We start from the raw sequence: 27020 nt of genomic DNA, 5'->3' as shown, positions 1-27020 counted from the left end.
CTTTACCAATTCGTCGGTTGATGGGCAAGGGACAATTTTTTGAACCCTGGATCTATATAAAACAGACTTTTAAATCAGTGGGAAAGGTAGGCATTCCTAGAAGTGTTGCTGAGACCATTGGCTGGTCGTGAAGGGTGGGAAAAGGCAAGATTCTATCTTAGACTGTTCCCTGTTACTGTAAGGGAATACCTAGACTGGGTAATTCATAAAGGAAAGATTATTTGGGTTCATGTTTCTGAAGCTTCAGCTCAGAAGACAAGGGAGCCATGCAGAAAAGAAGCCCAAGATGGGCTGGGAAGGTGGCTTAGTGGTAGAGTGCTTGCCTCGCATGCATGAAGCCCTGGTTCAGTTCCTCAGTACCACATACATAGAAAAAGCTGGAAGGGGTACAAGTGGTAGAGTGCCATCTATGAGCAAAAGAAGCTCAGGGACACTGTTCAAGTCCCAGGACTGGCAAAAAAAAAAAAAAAAAGCCCAAGAGGAAGATCTTTCTTCTTTTTTCTTTCTCTTTCGCCAGTCCTGGGGCTTGAACTCAGTACCTAGATGCTGTCCCCAAGCCTCTTTAAGCTTAAGGCTAACTCTCTACCATTTGAGCCACATGACACTTCTGTTTGTTTGTTTGTTTTCTGAGTAGTTTGTTGGAGATATGAGTCTCACAGACTTTTCTGCCCAGGCTACCTTTGGACAGCCATCCTCAGATCTCAGCCTCCCAAGTAGCTAGGATTACAAGTAAGAGCTACAGGCACTTGGCTCTTTCTCCAGTTTATCCACTTCCCCTTCTGGAAGGGTGCACTTCTACTTTGTTTTGCATTAGTAAATCTGTTCCTTTTTAAGTTGTCTCTGTGTTCATCTTTGAAATTTTCCTCTAATAAGACCAAGAACTTTCTAGGTCCTGGACCCAGTCATATCGATCCAGTAATAGATTCTCTAATTTGCTGCATTATCTCCCATGTACTTCCAGAGGCAAAGTCCAGGTGGGCACACCTAGTTTGGCCTTTTTTAGTTCCCTTTCCTGGATGGTAGCTAAGAGGGTTGTGAAGGAGACTACTTCTCCCCACCCCCTGCCCTGTTTCCATAAGGGACTGTGAGTTTTCTTCCTTAATCTCGTCATCTCTTCCTCTAGGAAGCTGGTTTAGCTGTTGGATAGCCAAAAGAACTGTGCATATGCACCTTCACTCCTGCAAAGAAAAGCGCATCAATATGTCATCTACGACCAGCAGATTTCTTTCTCATGTTTCAAGTATCAAATATCAATCAAAATATGACTGTCAGCCTGCTACTTGTGGGCAGAGTAGAAGGCACTTTAATACAACACCGATAGGATGTCCATATCCAATGATGAGCCAATGGGTTCTTCTGGACCCAAGCCTACATTTAAGTGAAGGTGATAGATTGCAAACTGAATACAAATATGATCAAGTGTTACCACTGAGAAGTACCAAGAAAGCCTGCCCAAGTGCTGCCTTCTGGAGCCGTGATACTAATAGCAAGGGGAAGCTTTTTCAGAAGAGGATCAACTAGCCGGATGCAGGCATTCAGGGATAGGTATTCACTGCCGAGTGTTGGGACTGGGCAAAGACCTGGAATGTGTAGTTTGAGATTCACTGTGTTTTCCTTCAGTGACCTGATAGCTTTCTTCCTGTGGTCCAGGGGAGGAGTTTCACCATACAGTGAGCTACTGGACACTCAGGACAAAGTGGAGGTCGTTTGGGTCAATGTAGAACACACCAGCACTATTACCTTAGGACACTATTATGGGATAGGAAGTAAAGGTGATTTACTCTGAAATGAGTGCAAAGTGTTTTTCATGTTTTTAAAAGGTGAAGGATGTTCTCTTCCCTGATTTCTCCCTTAATTTATTTTTTTTTGTTGTTGTTGGTTTGTAGGACTTAAACTTAGGGCCTGGGCATTGTTCCTGAGCTTTTTTTTTTTTTTTTTTGCTGAAGACTAGCACTCTACTACTTTGAGCCACAGCTCCACTTCTGGTTTTTAGGTGTTTCCTGGGAGATAAGGATCCCATGGACTTTCCTGCCTGTGCTGGCTTTGAACTGCAAGGGGGCTCTGAAGCCCCCTGAGTAAGCTAGGATTACAGGAATGAGCCACCAGTGTCTGCTGGTCCCTCCTTCCCTTCCTTCTTCTCCTCTTCCCCCTGCCCTCCCCCCCCCCTCCCCCCGCCCCCCCCCCCCCCATACTGGAGCTTGAATTCAGGGATTGGATACTTAACTATTCCTTAGCATTTTTGCTCAAGGCTGGTGCTCTATCACGTGAACCAGGTAGTTAATTGTAGATAAGAATCTCATGGACTTTCCTGTCCCTGTTGACTTCAACTTTAATCAATCCTAAAATCTCAGCCTCAGGAGTAGCTAGGATTACGTAGGATTACAGGCATGAGCCACTGGCACCTGGCACCAGTCTTCGTGTTTTGAAAAGGTAAGGGCTCTCTCTTCCTGAATTTCTGTCTTCTGTAGTAACCAGGACCCAGGCTAGCTCTGCTAGCAAACAAAACATACAGTGGGATAGGGGCTGAAGCACCTTCAACACATAGTGTTTTTTTCTTTTGCACTACTTCTTCCTCTTCCTTTCCCTTTCTTTTTTTAAATTGAGCCAATGTTTAAAAATACGATTCCCACCTTCAGATCAGATGATCTGGCAACACCAGATCCTCCTTCTCACTTGGGAACAAAAAACTGAAGCTGAGAATTTACAGTTTGTCACTGTCCTTAACCTTCTTTATTGTTTCAGGAACGCTGACAGTCTCTTGAAGTATGAATAAGTCAACAGATCATTCCTCCCCACGAGGCTCCGTTCACTGCCGTGACCCACAGTTGTGTCTGTGACCCTTGATTTAAATCTTTAAATCAAGCTTGGGTTTGCATACGGGTACTTTTCAAAGGCATCGAATTAAAGAGTAAAGAATCTTCGTTAGTTCATGCTGGGCATTGCGCATGGAACCTAGAGGTGGTTGAAAGTAAGAGTGTGAATTAAAGGCAGAAACCATGTTAGTTTCTTTCTTTGTAGTGTTCCCAGTGGCTGGCTCATAGTAGTCCCTTTGTTGAATAACTGAGAGTGAACGAATGAATGAATGATGGAGAGGTCAGTGGACTAGTTTTTTTCCAGAAAAGTCATTCCGATAACACTGTTTTCCCCGGACCCCAAGTCACAGCCTGGAAGGCAGGGCTGGCAGAAGGTAGCAGGCTCTGTGTGGCACTGGGATGGTAGCCAGGCAGTCGGGATCTTGCAACACCCCTCAAGTGCCAGGAAGGGCTGGCTCGGCCACGGCTCTGTCCACCTCTCTTTCGAAGTCCAGTGAGGGCAGCAGTCTGACTTCAGTACTTTTCCTAGATCTCCTCCATCCGACTACCACAAGCCCAGCAGCAGTCAACTCTGCTTCCACGCCTGGACCATGCCCAAAGTTGACATGGCCGCTGCGTGGCTTCACGTCGCGGCACCGCGCCCGGAGCCGTGCGTCATCGCAGCCGGCTGGAGACCCGGCTCCATTCCCACAGTCAAGATGGCGTCCGGAACGGCTTCAGCGCGGGGCGGGCGGCGCTGGGAGGCGGTCACGTGAGCGGCCCAGCTGGGCCGAACGCGCGCGGGCGCGCGCGGCCGCCGCTCCGCCTGTTCGCTCGCGGGCCGGCTCGGCGGGCGGCGTTCCGAGGTGTGTGGAGGAGGAGGAGCGGCGAGCCTTCCCCTCCCCACTTCCCCGGGCCCGGGTGAGCGCGCGGGGCGGCGGGATGTGGCGGCGGCCGTGGCGGGGCCGCGGGCCGGGCGGCCGAGCACGGTGATGAGCGTCGGTAGCCGCCGCCATGTCCAAGGTAACGGCGCCGGGGCCCGGGCCGCCGGCGGCGGCGGGCGGGAAGGAGAAGCGCTCGTTCAGCAAGCGGCTGTTCCGGAGCGGCCGCGCGGGCGGCGGCGGCGGCGGCGGCGGCGGCGGGGCGGGGGGCCCCGGGCCGGCCGCGCCCTCCTCGGCGCGCTCGGTCGGCAGCTTCATGAGCCGCGTCCTCAAGACGCTGTCGACGCTGTCGCACCTGAGCTCCGAGGGCGCCGGCCCCGAGCGCGGCGGCCTCCGCAGCTGCTTCCCGCCCGCCGCCGCGCCCGCGCCGCCGCCCTGCCCGCCGCCGCCCGCCGCGCCCGCCGCGCCGCCCGCTTGCGCCTCGGAGCCCGTGCCCGGCGTGGCGGGGCTCCGCAACCACGGCAACACGTGCTTCATGAACGCCACGCTGCAGTGCCTCAGCAACACCGAGCTCTTCGCCGAGTACCTGGCGCTCGGCCAGTACCGCGCGGGCCGCCCGGAGCCCGAAGCCCAGCCCCAGCCCGAGCCCCAGCCTCCCGCCGCCGGCCGCGGCGGCCAGGGTCAGGGCCAAGGCGAGGTCACCGAGCAGCTGGCGCACCTGGTGCGGGCTCTTTGGACCCTAGAGTACACCCCGCAGCACAGCCGCGACTTCAAGGTGAGCCCCCCCCCCCCCCCCCGATCTGCCCCGCCCGAGCTTGCCGTCCGTCCTGGATCTCGCCAGTTGCCTCGGATGCGCCGAGACGCCCGGGCCTTGGGTGTGGGGATGCTGGCTAGCCCTGACCATTGGAGGAGGCGCCTTCTCTCCGTTCCCGTGCCCATCCGTGCATCCATGCATGCACGCATGCATGCGTGGTTCCGTGCATCTGTGCATGCACGCGTGGCTCCATCCACGCAGCCATTCCTCCCTCCCTTCCTCCCTCTTCCTTTCCCTCCCTCCCCCTCAATTATTGAGCGTCTGTTTGCATCCTTTCCCCAGTCCTCGGATAAGCATCTGGGAGGGGTGTGGCAGAGAGCAAGACCCTGCCTGCGTGGAACTTGCCGTCGGGATCTGGGTTCAAATCCTGGGTTCTGTTACTTAGTAGCGGTGGAACCCAGGGCAAGTTTACTCAGCCTCCCAGTGTCCTTTACTCCATCTGCTGTCTGCTTCATAGCAAACAAGTGGATATGTTAAAAGTTGCCTGGTTTTGACTCTTTTCTGCTTTGCTGATGGACACTTTTTTTAGGGTCCAATCTGATAGGCAAAGCACCTCTCTAATAGCTCCTGGTACAATGAGCATTTATTGCCATTTTACTTTTTTCTCTATTTAGCACTTGAGGAAAGGGAGCAGGTATATCCGCAGTACTTTAAAGCAAGCAAAACCTGCTGATGGCACTCATGTGCTGCTGGCTGGCCTCTTTAAATTGAAGAATGGCTGCATTGGTGTAGCTGCAAGGGTTTGAGAGGGTGAGGTTGGGAGGTGGGACCTAGATGGATGAAGAGCCTTTTGGCTGCACCACGGAATTAGGCCAGAAACAAAAAGCAGTTGGAGACTGCACAGGTGAGATGTGGATGTGGTATTAGAATAAAGTCACATGGTGAGAAATCACTTCCTTTCTGTTCCTTTTCCATCCTGATCATGCCCAGTAGAATCTCAGCCTGATATTCTCCTCCTAACACCTCTTGCTCATCCCTACACCCCCATTTATAAACAAAGGGAAAGCAGGCTTCCTGGGTAGAGAGGCTTGGGTAAGCAACAGTAACTAAATTTAATAAGCTCTGTGCTTATTGAGTTTGTTTCTTCATTTGTCTTCTATTTATAGCAAGTGGAACTGGCTTTCCATTGGTGTTCTCAAGTTTCTTTGTAGAATACGTTTATTGAACAGATGATTGGATTGCAGGATCAGTGGTCTAGCAGAGAAATGCAAGTGCTCTAGTTCCTCTTAGCTCTGAGGGATACTGCCAGTGAACAGTACCCCCTCCTTGGAATAGTTTTTTACTTGTATTTTGTGTACTCAAGAAGAAAGCAAATGGCAGCTGCTTCATCCTGAAAGTTGAATGGAAATTCTGTGTGTGTGTGTGTGTGTGTGTGTGTGTGTGTGTATCAATGTATGTATGTGTGTGTGTGTATATGTGTGTGTGTGTGTGTTTGTACTCAGGGTCTGGACAATGTGCCTTAGCTTTTTTGCTTAAGGCTGGTGCTCTACCACTTGAGCCATGGCTTCACTTTTGGTTTTTTTCTGTGGTTAATTGGCGATTAGAATCTCACTGACTTTCCTGGTTGGGCTGGCTTTGAACCTCGATCCTCAAATCTCAGCCTCCTGAGTAATTAGGATTACAGATATGAGCCACAAGTGCTCAGCTGGACTAAAATTCCTGACTGAAGTAAGGACTGGAGAAAAGGAGACTCAGGTCAGAGATCACAAAGTAAGAAAATAGAAGAGTGGCAACTTGCTGGTTATGAAAGTCTTCTTCTGTTCCCCCTTCCCCCCCCCCCCCCCTCTCCTCTCCGCCTTCTTTACTATGGTTGAGAGAAGCCACAGCAGTTGCAAACTTTTCAAGGCCAAAGCTCTGTTAAGTTCAGTTTTCTACTCTTTCACAATGTGAAAGGCAGTTTCTACAGCATCTTAATATAGTCACAAGATGGTGTTCATGTTTCAAGCCATTAAACTGTGGGCAGAAATGGGTTTATAATTCTACAGGGCAGGGCTGATTGATAGACATGTTTGGCAAAGTTGAATAGATTCTTAGAGGTCAGTTGCATTGCTTTTTATGACGGGTCCACATTTTTGTCCATTAAGTCATGAACAAAAATGGGTCAATGTGTTTTAGAAGTGCAGATACTTTATAGTTATACTTTGGCAAAGTTGGAACAATTCTTAGAGGCCTTGTTTCTTCATAGAATCTTCTGAGCTTTTAGTAGTTGTCACCAACATCCATCCATCCATCCATCCATCCATCCTACTCTGTGGGTTAGGAATGTAGTCACACAAGAGAAAGACTCTGAGACTGACCGCTAGGAGTGTGGAGTTAGCTTGAACAGTGAGTGAGAGATGGGTGGTCCTGTACAATTCTGTGTTTCTACCCTAATGTCCCTTGCAGTTTCTGCTCTCTTGTTCTCCTGCTTGTCACCTCATGGTTGCCTGCTGATGGCATCTGAGGTACCTTGCATTCTACCCAGGAGGGCAGATGTCATTAGGGACATAAAGTACTCCCAGAGGCTCTGAGCAGGCCCTGCTTCCATCCATGACAACTGGCTGCCACCGAGATAGGAAGGGGGTGTTTCAGGTTCCTACCTTAGTAGAGGGCATAAGTAAAGGAGGGTCTGGCCTGTTATGCATACCACTGAAGTGCCTCCCTTGCCTTGTGCCAGGCACTGGGACTTGGGGAAGACACTGTAACCGCTGTGAACAGTGGTATCTAGGACTTGGCACGTTCCCGTAGACAGTGCATATTGAACTCTATGTGCACACAACTCACATTCATAATTCACATGGGGATCTTGTTACAAAGCAGATTTGGATTTAGAAGAGCTGGAGTGGGGCCTCCATGTCTGCATTTCTAGCAAGTTCCCTGGGTGATATGCTGCTGGTCCAAGAACTATACTTTGAACATCAGAGAGAGGAAATGCTTGAGTAGCACTCTGAGGGATGAATAGGAGTCTGCTAGGCCGAGGAGTGATGGGGTGATGTGTGAAAGATATTTTGGGGAGACAGTGAGACACGGAGTGGCTGGCTATGCGTGGAGAGCTGTGGGGTACCGAGCACCTGGGGGAAGGGAAAGCTTTGGAGGCTGCTTGGACTTTGTCCTCTGGAACTTAAAAATCTAGAGCTGATTTCTAAGTAGGAAGAGTGGTAGGATTTTTTTGCTTTTCTTTTTTTCAGCCCATTAGATAAGCCTAATGGCATTGCAAAGGACTCTGTGTGTGCGTGCATGTGTATTTAATTTACAAAAGTGTTTTAAATTGGATGGATGTTATATTGAGCACAAAGGAGTTAATGGTGGACCTGAAGCCTACCATGCCTTCTGGTGGCAGATCTGTATTCATAATTTATACCCGTACCCCTCACATTCAGCCTCAGAGTCCTGCTCAGTTCACAGCTCCAGGCAGCTACCCTTGTTGCTGGCGTTGACAGAGGATAGAAAGTCGATTGACTCTCTCTGGTTTGATCATTTTAAGACTTAGCTACCAGTACTTCTCCACAGAAGCTTTGCAATTAAGTTCCTTCTTGATGTCTGATCACGGTGATATGGACCAGCTAGTTGGCTGTTAAAGTTGGGTTTTCACTTCCCAGAAATGCAATGAGATGAGTGCCCCAATTGTGAGTGGCCACCCATATCCTTTCTCTTTTATGCAGCCATTTCCTGTTGTCTTAGAGCCTGGATTCTCAGCCAGGGTACTTTTGTACCTCTCCACCCACTCCCCCCTGACCCCTAGGACGTTTGTCTGTCTGGAGGCAGATGCTGTCACAGCTGAGGTGGGGGATGCTCCTGGCATCTAGTACGTAGGTTCTGGGGTGCACCTTCATGTCACTCCACGTGCAGGACAGGAAAGGACTCAGGCTGAGAAGGTGCTGGTCGAATGTTGGAGTCCTCCACAGGGCAGGCCTGCTGGCCCAGCTGCTAGCTGTCATTACCTTGTCATTTGACCTCTTTGGGTATTCTCAGCAGCACTCAGGTAAAACTTGGACTTGACCCTTGTATCAGCCACTTTTTTGGTAAAACAGTGAAAATCAAATCATTTCGGTATTTGAGAGTCATCATGCTTGTTTAAGGGGACATCCACTTATTGCTTTAACTTGCATGGGAGTGTGGGCGCTCAAGGTTCTTACAAATACCCTTTGATTTTTAGAACTCAGTTAGTTGCCCCTTTGCAGAAAGTAAAAGAATGGGCAGGCATCTTTCAAGCAAGAAAGGCAAGTTTTATAGCCATTGTTTGTACATCATGCTCCCCCCAAACAGCTAGATTGGAGTGGTCTACAGACAAAAGAACTGTGGTGGCTCCATCCAAGTTTGCAGGGAAATGAAAATTAACGGACGAGCCAGGCACAGGTGGCTCATGCCTGTCATCCTAGCTACTCAGGAGGCTGAGATCTGAGGATCACAGTTCAAGCCAGCCTGGGCAGGAAAGTCTGTGAGACTCTATCTCCAGTAAACCACCAGAAAACCAGAAGAGGCTCTGTGGCTGAAGTGGTAGAGCACTCGCCTTGAGCTGAAGAGCTGAGGGATAACTATCCATCCAAGAGTTCAAGCCCTATGATCACACCTCCCCCCCCCCAAAAAAAAAAAAAGTAACAGATGAATAGAATTTTGTCTCCCATATATTTTTTCCCCCCGGTATTGTTACTTTATTTCTGTGATGGCTTCAAGTGCAGAAGAATAACAAATATTAGTTGTGAAGAGTAGCTCATGATGGAAGATTCTGCTCGTTCAGTCTCACACCCGCTTGTGCTTGGGGACTGCAGATCTACACTGTCAGTCTGGGAAACTGAATTCTCCTGATTTGCCTGACAGCCTTTTGCAGATTGTCATTTCCTACTGTTCCCTACAAAGTTTGTGACTTCATGCTTTCCCCTGAATTCACTTGGGACATAGAGAACAAAATGAAACATCTAAGTTTGTGATGGCTCATAGCATAGAAGGTTTTCCTCTTATTAGTCCCTGTCGGTGAAATGCTAACTTGCATTTTAGTAGAATTCTAGATCTCTGAAGGAGGAAGGAGATTTAGATGGAGACCTGGAGTTGTTCCTTTAGACCCCTGCCCTTCCAGATGACCAGCCGAGGCTCCCAGGTTAGAGATGAGGCCTGTGGAGGCTGAGGGTGCACAGCCAGACTCCTGCAAGGCACCACACCATTAAGCCTGGGGTGGCCCTACCAGCACAGGCACGAGCACTGGAAGGACAGGTCTCAGCAGAACACTTTCTCAGCAGAGTGGACATGCTGAGACTTGCAGCATTTTCCCTAAGACTGGTGCCGAGTTGTAGTGGAAGTAAGGTCGTCTGCTGCCAGCCGCACATGCATGTCCACGGCTGCCCATGTCCTCAGGCTCAGGCACTCTGAGGCCTGCCTTAAAAGCAGTCCTTTCCCACCATGTGAATGCAATCTCGTAACCAGCTTAGTAATGGGATGGTAAAACGAAGGAGGTGTGTGAAAGTACTACTTGAGGATAAAACAACAGGGTGGTTACAAGGGCTCCAGGATCACTCAGGCTGTCATTGATTTGTGCTGCTGTAACAGAATATCACACACTGGCTCATTTACAAAGAAGAGAAACTTGTTTGTCACAGTTCTGGTGCTAGGAAGTTCAAGGGAACTCACATCTGGGGAGGGCCTCCTTGCTTCCTTATCCCATAGTAGAAGATGGAAAGACAGGAGGGTGGTGGTGGTCACAGAGGGGGCTGGAAGGGAGGGGTGTAAGACAGAGGGGGCTGGACTCAGACCCTGACTGGGAACCCATTCAGGTGAGAACTGCCCCAATCTGCACCTGCCCTTTTGACCTGCCAGCTCTTCCAGATCTCATCCCTTGCAGGGCTAGGTTTCCAGCAAGTGAACTTTGGGAGATGTGATGATCACGACACTTGTAGCACGTTTACTGCTCAGGGAATGTGGGGAAAGGAGCTGGGTTAGACACCAGTTGGGAGTGGAAGATTAGTATGAGTTAGATGACAGGACATGGTTCGTAGCCGCAGAGCACTCTGTTTGGGAGGAGGCTGTTTTGGGCTCTGATGCCAAGTTCAGTGCCAGTTGAGGAGGGCAAGGTGTGAGTAGGTTCTAACATTTACTCCACTGTTGTTTCGTTCACCACTAGCTGTTAAGCTTCGCCAAACTCCATCCTCCCTTTATATCATGCTGGTTGTTGGCTCTCCCCAGGAGACAATGGCATGGTAATTGTAGAAATGAGGAAAGGCTATGTGGCTTATGCTGCCCCGGAGGAATAACCAATAAACACTGACAAATAGGAAATTAAAAATTACAAGAGCTAGGAAGGAAAAGAAGCACATGGGAAAATAACAGCTGTGATGGGGAGGTAAGTGAGTGCAGAAAGTTCTGGGCTGGAAGGAGCGGGAGGGCTGGGTTTAAGTTTGATAGGTCTTGAGGAGCCAGGAGAGTGGGCCAGATGGAGCTTGAAGGGGAGTGGCCAGGCCGGAAGTACCCGGTTGTGTTGGCTTGGTAGGACAGGCTAAGGACCTCGGGGCTTGTTCTGAGAGCAGAGGTCCGGCTTTTAAAGGCAGTTCAGGCAGTCTGTTAAATGGTCTCAACAGTCCAGCGATTGTAGTGCTGCCGCTTCCTCGAGGAGAAGCAAAGGATTTGGGGGATGAGGAGTGTAGGTCCAATTGTGGTAAGTAGGGTAAGGGGGTCCTGAGCTCAGATGTTTGATCCTGGCCATAAAGAAACGGGGAGTGTCAGCCTGCTGATGCACTGAAAGCCAGGAGATTCAGACTTGGAGTGGGATTTGAAGATAAATAAGGCTCAGATGGCTGAGAGCATCCCACGATGCTGAGCACACAGAGCAAACACACAGACCTGGCGTGGCATGGCGTGGGGCCAGGGAGCCTTGACTTGCAGCAGGGAGTCTTGGCCTTGGCAGTATTTCGGATGTTTAGCAGAAACCTTGGCCTTTATCCACTAGATGTGCTATTATTTTGTTCCTCCCTGCATCCTGATAGCCAGAATGGCTCCCAGGGCACAGAATTGCCACTGCTGAGGGGAGAAGAGGAAACCAGGGGGGATGCTGGGGAGAGGAATGCAAGGGGTCTGTCACCACAGCCTGGAAGTCCCAGTCACAGTACCCATTCACTTCAGTTGTGCCGAGGCTGATTTGATGAAACCACTGGGTTAGGAAAGTGGTCTAGTGGTTAGCACTGTAAATCACATGGAGGATGAGGTAAATGCAAGGGGAGCATTGCCAGGTAGGAGGGGAAGGGGAGAAGGGTTGTGTGGTAAGAAACAGCCTCCATCAGGTGGGGGAGAAGGGGTTGCTTGAGGGAGATGGGCAGGGGAAGGGAAGCCTCTGTGGAGCACGAAGGGAGGAAGCCACACATAGAATCTGACCGTGAGGCAGCTAGGTGGTGGGAGTGAGCCCTCACTCCATAAAAGGGACTTTCGAAGCTGGGGTTGTAGCTCATCAGTAGAACACTTGCTTAGTATGTATATGGTCCTAGGTTCAGTCCTCAGCACTGAAACATGCATGCAACCATACACCTATGCATGGGAATCTTTCATAGTTAGACATGTCTGGTTGGTTGTTAGAAGCCGGAGGAAGTTCCTGGGGAAGGAAAATGGGGAAGACAAGAAGCAGAGAACTACAAAGGGGCAGGTAGGGAGGCAGGAGGAAAACGAACCAGGAAGGTAGACTACATTGGACATCTAAATTTCTTTATGCTGGACTTTGTGCTCTTAGCCCTGAACACAGAGCTGCAGAATTGTCAGTTTGTGCAGCCAAGGTTGGTGTTTACTCAGGGCACAAGGATGTAACCTCCCAGACTCACTGAGCACATCTGTGCTGGTCCCACACCTGTTACAAGGTGTGCTGCTAACACAAATGAGCCGGGTGCTGGTGGCTCACGCCTGTAATCATAACTACTTAGGAGGCTGAGATGTGAGGATTGTGGTTCAAATCCAGCCCAGACAGGTGAGTTCGTGAGACTCTATCTCCAGTGAACCACCAGAAAACGAAGTGGAGCTGTGGCTCAAAGTGGTAGAGCTCAAGCCTTGAGTGAAAAAGCTAAGAGATACCACCCAGGCCCTGAGTTCAAGCCCCATGAGCAGCACCCCCCCAAAAACAACAAAAGTTTCACTCAAAAAGAGTGATGTTGAGAGCAGCAGGAATAAAGCCAGGCTCAGGAAGATCAGTATATGGTGTTTTTTGTTTGTTTTGTTGATTGTGGGGCTAGAACTCAGGGCCCAGGTACGCTGTCCCTGAGCTTTTTCAAGACTTGTGCTCTACCACATTGAGCCACAGTGCCACTTCTGGTTTTCTGGTGGTTAATTGGAGATAGCGTCTCACAGACTTCCTGCTCAGGTTGGCTTTGAAGCTTGATCCTCAGATCTCAGTCTCCGGAGTAGCTAGGATTACAGGTGTGAGCACCAGTGTCCAGCTCAGTATATATGTTAATCCTCTCATGTTAGTTCAGTGGTGGGTGAGTGGGCGTGGGATATATTTGGAAGCTTAGGGTAGATTTTTTTTTTTTAATGCTGAAGTCAGTACCTGATACTTTTTTTTTTTTAAGCTTCAACTCAGTACCTGGATGTTGTCTCTGAGTTTTGTGCTCAAGGTCAGCATTCTACCACTTGAACCACACCTCTATTGCCTTTTTGGTAGTTAATTGGAGATAAGAGTCTCATGGGCTTTCCTATGGAGGCTGGCTTCAGACTGTGAGCATCAGATCTCAGCCTCCTGAGTAGCTAGGATTGCAAGTGTGAGCTCTTCCTTAGGGTAGAATTTTTACTAGAGATATGTTTATTCTAAATTCCCAAATCTAAGGTTTAAAAAAAATATCTTTCCAGAGCTGGGCATGGTGGCATTCACCTGTTTAGCACATGCGAGGTCCAGGTAGGAGGATCGTAAGTTTAGGGTCAGCCTGGGCTGACTTTCATTCCACACAGCAACATATATTAGGAGTAAATCTGCTATTGGGACTTGACCTAGTTTGCACATGTGCAGAGGAGCTTCAGCTTGAGCTCAGGCAGCCTGGTGTAGGACCTGCTCTGGGTCTCCTGCTCATGTTGCACTCAAGGAACCCCCCAGGTGTATCTGTTTGTACTTCCTACCCACGGTTCCTGTGGTCCTGCCCACTCTGGATACTGGTGTTTGTTGTTGTTATTGTTTGTTTGCCAGGCCTGGGGCTTGAATGCAGGGCCCTGGGCACTGTCCCTGAGCTTCTTTTGCTCAAGGCTAGCACTCTGCTACTTGAGCCCCAGCTCACTTCCGGCTTTTTCTCTGTAGTTGTTACTGAGGAATCAGACCCAGGGCTTCATGCATGCTAGGCAAGAACTCTACCACTAAGCCACATTCCTAGTCCCTTGGATTATGGTTTTCACGGCAGCTTAGAAGACATTTTTCTATGTTTCTAAGTAGTACTCACAATACTGTTTAGTCATGTCTGCTGCTTTTTTGTTTTGCTGCTGTTTTTCATTTTGTTTTGAGACAAGATGTGGCTTTGTAACCAGACTGGCCTCGAACTCATCATTCTCCTGCCTAAGGTTACCTGATGGGATTACCACCATACCTGGCTTTGTTGTGTTGTTTTTAGGACAGATGTCTAGATATAGCTTCAGAGCAGCAAAAGCTCACAGACATCTTTTCTTTTCTATTTTTTTTGGGTCCAGTTGTGGGGCCTGAACTCTGGGTCTGGGCGCTGTCCCTCAGCTCTTCAGCTCAAGGCTAGCGTTCTACCACTTGAGCCACAGCACCACTTCCGGCTTTTTTCTTTTTGCTTATGCGGTGCTGAGGAATCAAACCCAGGGCCTCATGCATGCAAGGCAAGCGCTCTACCACTGAGCCACCTTCCCAGCCCCCACAGACATCTTTGCTACTTAGTGTTTTCCTTTTCCTTTCAAAAATAAGAAATTCTAAAATTTATTGTGCTGTTAGTTTTAAATGGTACATGTTGGGTTATCAATCCATTATAGAATGAATTGGAGTTTATAACTCAACTTTGTTTAAATTTAAATTTGTTTATATCCATTCTTATCTATTAGCATTTAATATATCTTTTATGTATTAAAATATTTACAATGGTCACCATGTTAACATTTTTTTTAGTGTACAAGCCAGTGGCATTCAGTACATTCAAGTGTTGCACAACCATCTCCATTGTGCATTTCAAGGCCTTCTTTTTTTGGTGGTACTGGGTTAGAACTCCAGCCCTTGAGCTTGTTAGGCAGGCTTTCTACTGCTTGAGTCATGCCTTTAGGCCATCCCCTCCACTGTAACCCCCCCCCCCCCCCATGTTTTAATTATTTTTCAAATAGTCTTGCTTTTTTGCTTGAGTAGACCTGGACTGTGATCCTCTACATATCTTGCATAGCTGGGATGACAGGTGCATATTGCTACATTGGCATTTATTGGTTGTGATGGGGGCGGGGGGAGGTCTCAAACTTTTTGTGTGATTGGGCCTTGAACCTGATCCTCCCAGTCTCTGACTCTTGAGTAGCTAGGAATTACAGATATGAACCACCAAGCCTAGCTTCAAGGGCTTTTTCATGATCCCAACCAGATGATCCCCTCCTTAGTAACTCTTCTACTTTCTGTCTCTGAACTTGCCTACAGAATTCTTTTGATTCTGGCTTTTTTCATATAATCTACTGTTTGCAAGGTTCAGTTACATTGTAGCATGTGTCAGAATTTCATTTCTTGTTTTGGATGAATAATATTCTGTTGCATGGGTATACAACAGATTTTGTTTATTTTTTCATCTTCTACTAGATGTTTGGCTCCCCTGTAGAGTGATGTTGGTGTTCTTCTGAAATTATGGCAGGGTTCCCGCTTGAGCTCCGGTCTGTTGTGCAGGTTTGTGTCTTCCCTAATGCCAGTACCACGTTGTAGTTGTGTAGTGAACTTGAAAACCAAGATATGACTCCTCCAACTTTTATCTTTTCAAGATCATTTTGGCTTCAGAGTCTCTTGATACTCTAATGGGTGAGGAATGTCCAGCCCGAGGGCCACATGAGGCCTGAGAAATCATTTGGAACAAGACAGGACAGCGTGATGCTTTTTGTTGGCTGCCAGAGATGCATTTGCCTGTGTTAATAATTTTGTATGCCTGTAATAATGTTGTAAATATTCAAATGATCCTTGGCAGGAGGAAGGAGCTCTATCCTTGCCTGTATTTAAAGAATTTTCTAGCTAAAAAAAGTACCTTTAGGATTTTTTTTTTGCCCATCCTGGGCTGGAACTCCAGGCCTGTATGTGTTCTTGCTCAGTTTCTTTTGCTCATGGCTGACACTTGCTTTCAGTTTGAGCTACAGCTCCACTTTCAGCCTTTTGCCTATTATTTGGAGATAAGAGTCTTGGATTTGTCTACCAGGAGTAGTTTCGAACCTTGATCCTCAGATCTCAGCCTCCTCCATAGCTAGGATTACAAGTATGAGCTACTGGCGCCCATCTTTACTTGACTATTTTGCTCAAGCCTGGTGCTCTACCAGTTGAGTCACAGGTCCACTTCCTGTATTTTATTTTTGAGATAGTCTTGCTAATTTTGTCCAAGATGGCCAGGAACTCTTGGTCCTTCTGCTTCTGCCTCTCTAGTAATTGTGATTACAGGCCTGTACCAGCGTGCCAGGCTAGTTGCCTCTCCCTCCTTCTCTACTGTGGATTGAAGTGAGGGACTTTTCACTTACTAGGCTGGTGCTCTTATCATTTGAGGAGTACCCTTGACTTTTTGTTTTTATTACTATTTTGAATATTTCTGCTTTTTTTTTTTTTACTGGACTGCTTTGAACTGTAATACCCCTATTTACCCTTTCTGCATAGTGGGGATGATAGAAGTGTACCTCTGCACCAGTTTTATTAGGTGAGATGAGGTCTTGTAAACTTTTTGCCTGGTTGGATTCTATCCTTTGAATTTCAGCTTTCCAAGTAGCTAGGACTAGAGGCATGAGCCGCTGTGCCTCACAAGGTTTTATCTTTTGATTTTTTTTTCTTGTGTTCATACAGGGACTTGAACACAGGGCCTTGCTCTCTTGCTTGGCTTTTCTGCTCAAAACTGGTGGTCTACCTCTTGAGCCACACCTCCACTTCCTTGTTTCTTGATCTTAGAAGAGAAGCCTTCAGATTTTTACCTTTGAGTATGATGTTAGAAGTGATCTTTCTATATATATATGGCTGTATATTTTAGGGAAGCTTCCCTTTATTTCTAGTTTGGGGGAGGGAGAGAGAGAAGGGGAGAGGGAGAGGGAGGGAGAGAGTGTGTTATGATGGAGTTTTGTCTAAGGCTTTTTTTTCTGTGTCATTTAAGATGATCATGCCCCCTACTTCATTCATACTGTGGAGTATATTACGTTACTCACTGTGTGTGTGTGTGTGTGTGTGTGTGTGTGTGTGTGTGTGTGTGTGTGTGTGTGTGTGTGTGTGTGTGTGTGTGTGTGTGTGTGTGTGTGTGTGTGTGTGTGTGTGTGTGTGTGTGTGTGTGTGTGTGTGTGTGTGGTGGTTCTGGGGCTTGAACTCAGGCATGGAAGCTGTCCCTGAGCTTCAGTGATAGTGCTCTGTCACACTTGAGCCACAGCATCACTTGTAGTTTTTTGGGTAGTTCATTGGAGATAAGAGTCTCCTGGCTTTTCTTGCCCCGTCTGGCTTTGAATCCTGATCCTCAGCTCTCAGCCTCCTGAGTAGCTAGGACCACAGGTATAAGCCTCCCTGGCCTCACTGTTTGATTTTTATATGCCGAGCCTCCTTTCATTCCAGGAATAGATCCCGTTTTATATGCTATCTATTACAAGCCTACCCATCCCTCTCTTCCAACTTTTCCCTACCGGGCCTCCTTTTCTTCCTCTTTCGCAGTAGCTCTTCATGCAGTTTATATGTGTGTAAGGTAACAGTTTCTTTAGTACACATGGTAATTACTTTCCTTTGCTTCTTCTTGATTTTAGATTGGTACCTTTTAATATTATAGAATGTTTTATATTTTTAGCCTGCTCCTTTCTTTTCCTGCTTTTATCACATAGATGAAAAAGAGACCCCTGCATATAGGATAAAGTTTCTATTTTTTTTTTCTTCTCCCTTAGGTGTCTTCTATTGTGTTCTAAAACACTTTAACCTCCCTAGTTACTTGGCGTTGACTGTGGTGCTGTATACAGGGCTGTTTATTAGAGGCTTGCTGGTTTCTGTCCAGAGCAGTGTGGCCAATGGATTGGAGCGTGGGTGGGGAGCCAGGCTGCCTGTGCCCTACCCCTGCTGCACCATTTTTCTGGGGCCTCTGGGTATCTGCTTCCTGAGGCTGTGTGAAAGAATGCAGAGCTCTGGCACAGTTAGTGCTCAGTGAGTGTCAGCTGGTGTTGCTTCTGCTCCCTGGCCTCTGTGTTTCCAACCTGATGATGTGTCTCTAGGTTTTGTATTCTGTCTTCTTAGCTCTTCCATTGGTTCCACATACTGGTTTTTTCTTCTTCTTCTTTTTTCTCTTGCTAGTCTTGAAAAGTTCTCAAAACTTTTGTTAGGTTTGAAAGAACCCAAAGTAATCCTGTGTGAACTTGAATGTTAAGTGTCTACCTTAAATTGGGACAGTCACCATGTCTCCTGAATGCCTGTGATAGAATCAGTGGCACGCAAGAACATAAAGTAGCAAAGTTACAGTGAGAAAGCACAGACCTACTGAGAGCCAAGGAAGAAATGGAAAGTTATTAAAGAACTCCCTGTCCTCGCAGAGGATAACAGGGTTGGGCGCAGTTATTCATACATTCTTCCACAGATCAGATAATCCCCACGTTGAAGGAATGGGTTGAAAGCAGAAAACCTCCCTCTCAGAGGCAGGCGGATTCAGTTTCCTGAACCCACTGTTTGCCTTCCCAGTTGGTGTGAAGGAGGTGCCCGCTGGTGTTGGATCTACACCAGAGGCCACAGCAAGGACGGGTTGTGGAGCAGCCTGTGATAAATGTGGATGTGGACCTGCTTTGTGTAGGTTACCCCTCACTTGAGGACTTGGGTCACTCCTGGGCTTTAAGCTTTCATAGAGTAGGGGCCTCTGTATAGGATTTTGTGAACAAATCAAATCAGGTGGGATGAGCCCCCCCACCCCCCATGGTATTTATTGTCACTGTCTCAGGACCATTTAAACAGTTACATGATGTTGTGAAGGGGAGTGGCATGTCCCAGCAAGGATCAAGTGGGATTCAGTTCCTTTTCCTCTCCCATTCCTTGCTCCTTGTTCTGATTTCTGAACATAGGGGAACTGTACACTGGAAGCAGAATTGACCGTGATTGACAGTTTCTGGATGTGTAAAAATGAATAGGGAAGAGATGAGCGTAACATTTTTTTTTCCCTCCCCAGTAATGGGATTTGAATTCAGGACCTCACACTACATAGGCAGGTGTTCTATCTCTAAGCCATTTTTCAGACAGGGTCTCTTGCTAGTGATCCTTCTGTCTGTGCCTGCTGCTTCACTGAGATGGCAGGCATGAACTACCACACCTGGCTTGTTCATTCAGAAAATGGGTCACTTTTTCCCTGGACTGACCTTGAACTGCCATTTGTGTATCTTCACTCCCCAGTAGCTGGGGATTATAGGTGTGTACCCCCATGCCCCACCCTAACATTATTTCTTGATGCAATGTGTCTTGGGGTGGCATGCTTCAAGATAGGGAAAACAAAATGGAAAATGGTTTGGAGGTGAATGTAGGAGTTCAGTTTTGGACATGCCATATATTATGTGCGCATAAGAGTCTTAGGCAAACTTTTGTTAAAGCTGTGGTAATTGAGTGCTCCATTTTTGGTGCTGTGCTAGGTGACTTACTGCAGAGGGGAGCTAACGGCTAGGTCTTAGGCACAGTTGTGCTGAAGATGCTGGGCTTCAGTTTTACAGCTTCAGTTTAACTGCACTTTGTTATTGTTGTGAGGCTTGATGGATTTTTCCTGTCCGGGTCTGTACAATTGTCACAGTGAAGGATCCTCAATGGGGCAGTGTTCTCTGTTTGTGTAGTTCCCCACAGCTGTTTCCTATAGTAAAGACTGGAAAACAATGACCTCAGAGTTTCCACAGAGAAAAACCCTTTTATATACAGTAGGGCAAAGAAATCATTCCAAATTGAGTAAACTTCTGTCCTCTGTTGTCTCTTCCTTCACAACTATTCTTGTTTGCTCTGCTAATTAATGCCTCACTGGCTGCTTGTCAGATGACTTTGAATCTGTTAACAAACAACATTTTTGCAGCACATTGGACTATCTTGTCTTTCACTAGATGGTGATGGGGGCTATTTGGAAACCATTGTTGCATGCCAGTTCCTAGAGGAATTGGCCACTTACCCAACATCTGCTGCTGCTTCCCTTGAGTGATAACAAACAGCACCCACAAACAAACAGCTTGAGCTGGCTATAGAAGACTTCTCAGCCCTGGTCAGAAAATGCCTTTGTGGAGGTTGGCTTCTCAAAGGAACTTTGAGGCTTCTCAAAGCAATCACTGCAGTTCTTGACTTTAACTCTTGGCTTTCTTCTGATGTTTAAGAGCAAGGCAGAGCCATCTGATTTGCAGGGAATTTAAGAAATAGCAGTCCTCAGAATCATGACAATTCTGTTTATTTGGATGGAGTCAGATTGTTTTACAGAGGGGACTCGTGTGCAGTTAAGTTTAATCTTTACAACGGTCCAGTGGGAGGCACTGTCTGCTCCGTTTATCCCATTTGGGTAGTGGGACTCCGTGTTAGGTGGGTGGCAGAGCTAGGACCGCCATCCTGCAGGTTTTAGTGAGTGAGAAGGTGGAGGTAAAGGTTTAGTGTAGAACTAGAGCCTGGGAAGCGTGGGCATTGTGCATAATCATGCTCGTCACGCTTGTGTCCTCACTGGAGTACCCCCTCCCCCTGGCAAAGATACAAGACCCAGAGAAGGACAGTGATAGATGGCAGCTGCAGCTTCTACCTGTGGCTCTATGGCTAGCTTTCGGCATCAAACGCCCTGCTATCTATTATAGCATGGTGCTGCTCACTAGGCTCCCCAGTGAACTGCACATTTCCCTGTTTGAGCCTGTCTCCAACACTTTCTTGTGTGTGTATGTGCCTATTCTGGGGCTTGAACTCAGGCCCTGGGTGCTGTTCCTGACCTATTTTTTTGTTTTTTTTGCTCAAGGCTGATGCTCTACTCCTTGAGCCACAGCTTTTCTGGCTTTTTGGTAGTTAATTGGAGATAATAGTCTCATTGATTTTTTTTTTTTCCCCCCTGCTTACTGGTGTGGAGCCATGATCCTTAGATGTCAGCTTCCTGAGTAGCTAGGATTGTAGATGTCAGCCAGCAGTGCCCAGCTTCTCCGACACTTTGAAAGGAGGTATGTTGAGTTTGTGAATGCCTCAAAACATAGCATGTACTCATGGTATAGGATACATGGAGCTCTTCAGTTCACATGATACCTGTCCCCTAGTTTCCATGTGAAAAAGGGCCTGGGTCTGACTTGAGCTGACACAGCCACCAGCAGTGTGTACTACAGTCTGGAGAGGGGACCGTGCTGGCCTGCTTAGACTATACCCTGGAGGCTGTGTCTCACTGTGGGACCCTAGGGTACTAGGGACTAACTTTATCCTCTCTAGAGTTGGTGGTGGTATGGTAGGGAATAGGAGAGGAGGGGTCCCCTGGAAGGACTGTCTTTCTGTAGAGGTGAGAACATTTACACTGAGGGTCAGCATTTGATGGCTCTGTGCACATAATCCCAGTTCCTGTTCTGGTTCTCAGTGTGTCTGTTAAAAAATAATAGAGCCTTCTAGCCCCTCTCTCTAGTTCAACTCTGCCTCTTCTAGTTGATTAATGTTCCTAAAGTTCATCTGTAATTACATTATTTCTTTTGAAACATTGCCATTGCTTTTCTTTTTATATACAAAGAATGGTGCATAATTCTTAGTTATGTCTTTAAGCTTCCCATGACCTGGCCCCATTCTCAGCCTACCCTACCCTGGGGAGGCTGTGGGACAGACACAGGGAAAGAGTTGACTTTGCTTCTTACCTTCAGATTGATGGCAAGTGACTTGTCTCTTAGCTATGTTTCCCCTTTTATGATACTTGGGTAATAATGTTTTCCTTTTTTTTTTTTTTTAATAGTATTGATAATAGGTAAGGAATGCATTACAGTGCCCCCCGTACAGTGCCTAACCCATGTATTTGCGTTTTTGTTTTTTTTTCAGTCACCTGACCACCTTGCTGCCTCTGCACTTTACCAACTGTCTGGCTATTTCTTTTCCCTACGTTCAGGGGCACACATATTCTTTTTTTTTGGGGGGGGGGGTCCCGTCATGGGGCCTGAACTCTGGGCCTGGGAACTGTCCCTCAGCTCTTCAGCTAGTGCTCTACCACTTGAGCCACAGCACCACTTCCGGTTTTTTATTTTTTGCTTATGTGGTGCTGAGGAATCAAACCCAGGGCCTCGAGCATGTAAGTCAAGCACTCTACCACTGAGCCACCTTCCCAGCCCAAGGGCACACATATTCTTCAAGGCCCACTTAAAAAATTTCCTTAGCTGGGCCGGGCACCAGTGGCTCATGCCTGTAATCCTAGCTATTCAGGAGGCTGAGATCTGAGGATCACGGTTCAAAGTCAGCCCAGGCAGGAAAGTCTGTGAGACCCCTATCTCCAATAAACCACTCAGTAAACCAGAAGTGGTGCTGTGGCTCTAGTGGTAGAGTGCTTGCCTTGAGCTAAAGAGCCGAGGGACAGCACCCAGGCCCAGAGTTCACGGACCATTACTGACAAAAAAAAAAACAAAAAAAATGTCCTTAGCTGGGGGATGTGGTTCATGCTTGTCATCCCAGCTATGCAGGAGGCATAACAGGATCACAGTTCAAGCTGTCCTGGACAAAAATTCAAGATTCTATCCCCCAAAATAACTAAAAGGTTTGGAGGAGTGATTGAAGTGGTAGAGTTCCTAAGCTCCTGGACAGCCCTGAGTTTCAACTCTAGTACTGCCTTCTCACCCCCTGAATTCTTTTCTGTAGCTCTTGTGGTTGGAAGATCCCTCCTTTGAATGTAACTTAACTCTCTTGTACTTGTATACTACTCCTCTTTTAGTTGTGTTTAAATAGTAAAATAATAACAATAACAGCAGTAGCAGTAGTCAGCATTCAGAAAACTTCCTCATAGGAAGTGGCGCTGTGGCTCAAGCGGTAGAGTGCTCACTTTAAGCTGAAGAGCTCAGGGACAGCACCTAAGCCCAGAGTTCAAGCCCCATGACTGACAATAAATCAATGTGCACTTCAGAGGGAGGCTAGTATAATGAGCCCATGTGCCTGCTTCCTAGCCTCCTCAGTTAACATTTGTCAATAATCTTACTTCGTCTGCATAACTGTAGCATCCCACAGACTTTGGAGCACATTCCAAATGTGTTTGATAAGAATTTCAGTCTATTTCTCTAAAGATGCTTCATAAATCATAATGCTATAACGCACCTAAGGAAAACTTACATCAATGTTTTGTCAGATCTCCTGTGTTCCTCTCGCTCTCTCTCCCTCCTCCCTCTCTCCTTTCCTTCCATGCACACATATGTATTTGTGTGTGTGTGTATGTGTGTGTGCACGCGCGTGCGCGCATGTGAGAGTGAGGGAAGAATAAAGGCAGGCAACATTGGCTTCCAGTTCTTTCTTAGGAGGTCAGAATACTCTTCAGTCTTACCCTGAAGTATAGTCTCCTTTTAACATAGTAACTCTCCTTAACGTTATAATAAAGTAGGGTACCAAGACAGACTAAAAGCTACCACTCATGGAAAATAGTCACTAGTTAATAATTTCAGAATTTTGAATTTGACAGGAAGAGAGAAAAGAGAAGACTTGGCAGCTTTCTAGCTCACGGAAAGAGGGGTTAGGTCCTCTTCAGGCTCTTATTGTGGTGCAGGCATCTGTTTAGGCTCTTGTTATTCCTACCCCTTCCTGGATTCAGGATTCTCAGCTTTGGTCATTGGCACAGGAGAATGGCTAGGGAGTGGGTGCAGGGGTGGGGGTGGTCTTCTCCCCTTGGGTTCATCTGTGAGCCCCATGCATTTTGAATTTGGTCAGAATGCTGGTGCACTGAGATCTTGACCAAGGCACTGAACCTGTTTCTTTATTTTCCTTTCCATTGCTGTTTGGAGGTTCCAGCCTTTCAGAGGGTGACATTTAGTGGTCCCTTTGCACCTGAGTGATGGAAACATTTTAGCAGGAAAATGACCCTAGTTGTACAAAGCTATGGAAGATCCTGCAAAAGGCCATTACAGTTAGATACTGAAGAGAAAAGTACTTCATATATTTTCTCCTGGTCCAGCCTTGTAGTCATCATTGGTTGGTGGCTTCTCTTTGATCAGGCACATCATGTGTTTTGGGTTTGGAACTGGTGATTTTTCTTTTGAAGGGATGGTATCTTTTTCTCCAGTGTAAAATGCTGGGTGACTTGCTGAGGTGACTGTCCCCCAGTACCGTGGTTCTTAGTGTGATATGAATACCACTTACTGCTTACTGTATTGTCTGGGATCTTTTTTTTTTAAAAAACCCAGCAGTAACTTTTTACATGGCAGCTTTCCAGCTAATTATTTATTTGAACATGGACTATCTTTATTTAACATTTCAGCCTTTTCTTTTTCTTTTTAAATGGAATAGATGGCTGTATCTCATGCAGTACATACGACTTTCCCAGGGAAAAGGTCCTAGATGTACTTTGCTCTGTCCTTGGTTAAGGTCTCCAATGTGCGCGCCCTCTGCAGAGCTCCCCGCCTGCCATAAGGAGTTTCCCTCTAGGGCCAGTGGACTGTGGAGGCAGGAGATGGTTGTGGACTCTCCTGCCTCTTGCTCCCCATTCCTCGTTCCCCATCTCCTCCCAACCTCCCTGGGCTGCCTTGCTTAGTGTGCTCATGCTTATCCCGCCTCTGGAGTCTCCCTCCCACTTGCTCACCTCTGCACTTTTCCCCTAAGTAGCTGGATAGAGACAGACAGCATTGGCTCTAAACCAACATACTTCTTTTAAACCTTTAAAGGCTGGTGTACATCCAGAGTACACAAATCTAGTATATAGCTTGATGAATTTTCTTGAAGTGATCATTTGTCACCCAGGCAAAAAGTAGAAGTCATCACTGCTCTGTTCCATCTTCTCCCTCCTCCCCAAAAGCAGCTGCTTTCATGGCCTCTAACACTATTGGTCAAATTAATCTGTTCTTGAACTCTATTATGAGTTAAATGCTGTTTGGAATAATGATGCTCTGCTCTGTGTATTTGCAAACAAATTTTTGTAGGTATGCTGGTATGTTTTCACTTCCCTTGAGTATCTGCTAGAGCAGAATAGAACTGAATTGCTGTGTCCTGTGGCGACTGTTCAGTCGAGGTGTTCTCAGAAGACTCCTTTCCAACATGGCGGCACTTTTTTCTTTTCTACCAGCTATGTGTGAGTTCCTCCTCAGCTCAAGTTAATCTTTTGTCTTCTTTTAGAGTGGACTTACCTATAAGATAGTAAGGTTTTCACACTAGGGTATTACTGTGTTCCCATTTCACAAGACACGCCCTTTCATTTAGCACCTCATTTTGAGGCAGAAGACCACGGCCTGAACTGACTAGAGGGTCAAGATTGGGTCAGGTCATGCCAAGCCAGACCAAGCCAGGGCTGGGAAAATTCTAAATTGTACCGTACTAGAAAAAGATGAGCTAGTAAGCTAGAGGTCTTCATTTGGGCTTTTTGTGCCATCAGATACTTGTGGTGTAGTTGAAAGAACAGGTGTGCTGTGTTTGGTGTGGAAGGGAGGGAGCAGCAGCTCAGGTCTGAGAGCATCTTCTGTGAATTAAGATTCCCTAGGAGCACCCTGTTTATGGGTAATGATCAGCATGTTGTCTAGTGGAACTCGCTGCAGCTGCTTTTGAATAGCTCTGGGTTACTACTGATACAGGTTTCAGTTACAAAAATGCAACAGTGGAATAATGCTTCAAAAGAAAGAGTATTTCTAGAATAGTTTGGATCCCCTCATAAAATCTAGTCAAAAACATTGTAGGTCTGCTGTAAGGTATCATATTCAAAGTCAAGAGGGTATACACTGTGTGTGTGTGTGTGTGCACACAAAGTAATCTAGTACATCGTCTATTAATCTGGGTTCTGCCTAGGGAAACAGTTACATCTGTACTGAGCATGTGTGACCTTGTTTCCCGTTAACTATTCTCTAAACACAGTAGTATATTAGCTATTGACAGTGTGTTGTATTATCGTAAGTAACCTAGAGATAATTTATGGTTATATGCAAATTGCTGTCTTATATAAGTGATCTGAGCATCTGAGATTGTGGTATCTGCAGGGTTGTGGAAACAGTCTCCAGAGGGTGTTCTCTGTGTATGTTCCTCTCTTCCCTCTCCCTCTGTCCTCCTCCCCCTTACTCCTCCCCTTCCTTGTCTCCTCCCCCTTCCCCCTTCTTCCACTCCCAAGATTAACAGCCACTTTACCACAGAGAGAAATGCCACTGCCAGGCGTACCACTGGACTCTGTGCTGAGTTCCTGGTCCAAGCCATCTTCCTTTATTTCCACTTTCAGGAAATGGACAATCCAGTGCTAGTGTCATTCTTCCTAGGGCAAAGCCTTTCTTCACCTCCCAGCCCCTGGCCAGCCAGAATGGCCTGCAGAGATCCCTGGGAGAAGGAAGGAAGGAAGGAAGGGTGGCTCTTCTTTCTCCTTAACACATGTTTCTGTGATGTTGGCAGCTGTCAGTTTTTCCCAGAGGTTGGTTTGGGCTTTGAGTTTAGCATTACTTTAGTATTACTATAAGGCAGAACACTTTGGTTTAGGACTGTGTAGATAGATCTGTCAGGTTTTTGCTTTATCAACATTGAAGTTTTAAAATGGTATATTTTTTAAGGTATATGATTTGATACTTTAAAAACATTTGTAATGTTCCATGGTAGAAGTATATAATGATTTCCTAGCTATTTAGATGGATTTTTCCATTTTTATGTTTCAACTTCTGTTTCAGATTATTATACTTCCCTTCTCTTGTCTAAGGCTTGGCTGTTTGCTTTTTGATTGTAAGCCAAAATTTCCCACCTTGGTGGGTTTTTTTTTTTTGGGGGGGGGCGTTGTTGTTGGTTGTGGAGCTTGAATTCAGGGCCTGGACACTGTTCTCTGAGCCTCTTTGTGCTCTAGGCTACTGCTCTCTCTACCACTTGAGCCACAGTGACATTTCTGGCTTTGGAATGGTTAATTGGAGCTAAGAGTTTCATGGGGACTTTTCTGCCCTGGCTGGCTTTGAACCCTGATCTTCAGATCTCTCAGCCTCTTGAGTAGCTAAGATTATAGATGTGAGATATCAGTGCCTGGCTTCTCTCTCTCTCTCTTTCTCTGTCTCTTTCAAAAGACTGAGCGAGCGCTTTCTTTATGGGAAGAATTGTATATTATATTAGAAACAAGAAGGAGACCAACAAGAAGACACTTTTGAGTTTCTTAGGCTGCTTAGTTGGTTACATAAACACACTTTCACTTGGGAGCCCTCTAATCTTGGCCCCTCAGAGTATGTTGCAAGAACTGGCAGAATTGTGGGCGTTGTGAGGTGAGGAGGTTGCTTTGCATTTGCTGGAAGCCAGATGGTACTGTGGAAGGCCTGAGTTCCTCTCTCTTGTGCTCCTGGGGTGGG

General features: G+C 46.9%; 1 protein-coding gene across 2 annotated transcripts in view; it reads left to right on the top strand.

Annotated features, from left to right (window-relative positions):
• Window positions 1-3806: 3806 nt before the first annotated feature.
• The window catches only part of Usp31 (ubiquitin specific peptidase 31), a 65221-nt gene continuing 42007 nt past the window's right edge, over window positions 3807-27020 (top strand). For both annotated transcript variants that reach the window (XR_006148906.1, XM_042689834.1), the window contains exon 1: window positions 3807-4448. Coding sequence is in view for 1 of the 2 variants with exons in the window: in XM_042689834.1 (XP_042545768.1) it covers window positions 3807-4448 (642 nt within the window). In the remaining variant the exon portion in view is untranslated. The remainder of the gene's footprint in view (window positions 4449-27020) is intronic.

This window comes from Dipodomys spectabilis, unplaced genomic scaffold, assembly GCF_019054845.1.
Source record: "Dipodomys spectabilis isolate Male_0828 unplaced genomic scaffold, ASM1905484v1 ptg000127l, whole genome shotgun sequence".
Classification (NCBI taxonomy): Eukaryota; Metazoa; Chordata; class Mammalia; order Rodentia; family Heteromyidae; genus Dipodomys; species Dipodomys spectabilis.
Note: the sequence above shows the minus strand (reverse complement) of the source record. Positions and strands in the feature narration are given on the sequence as shown.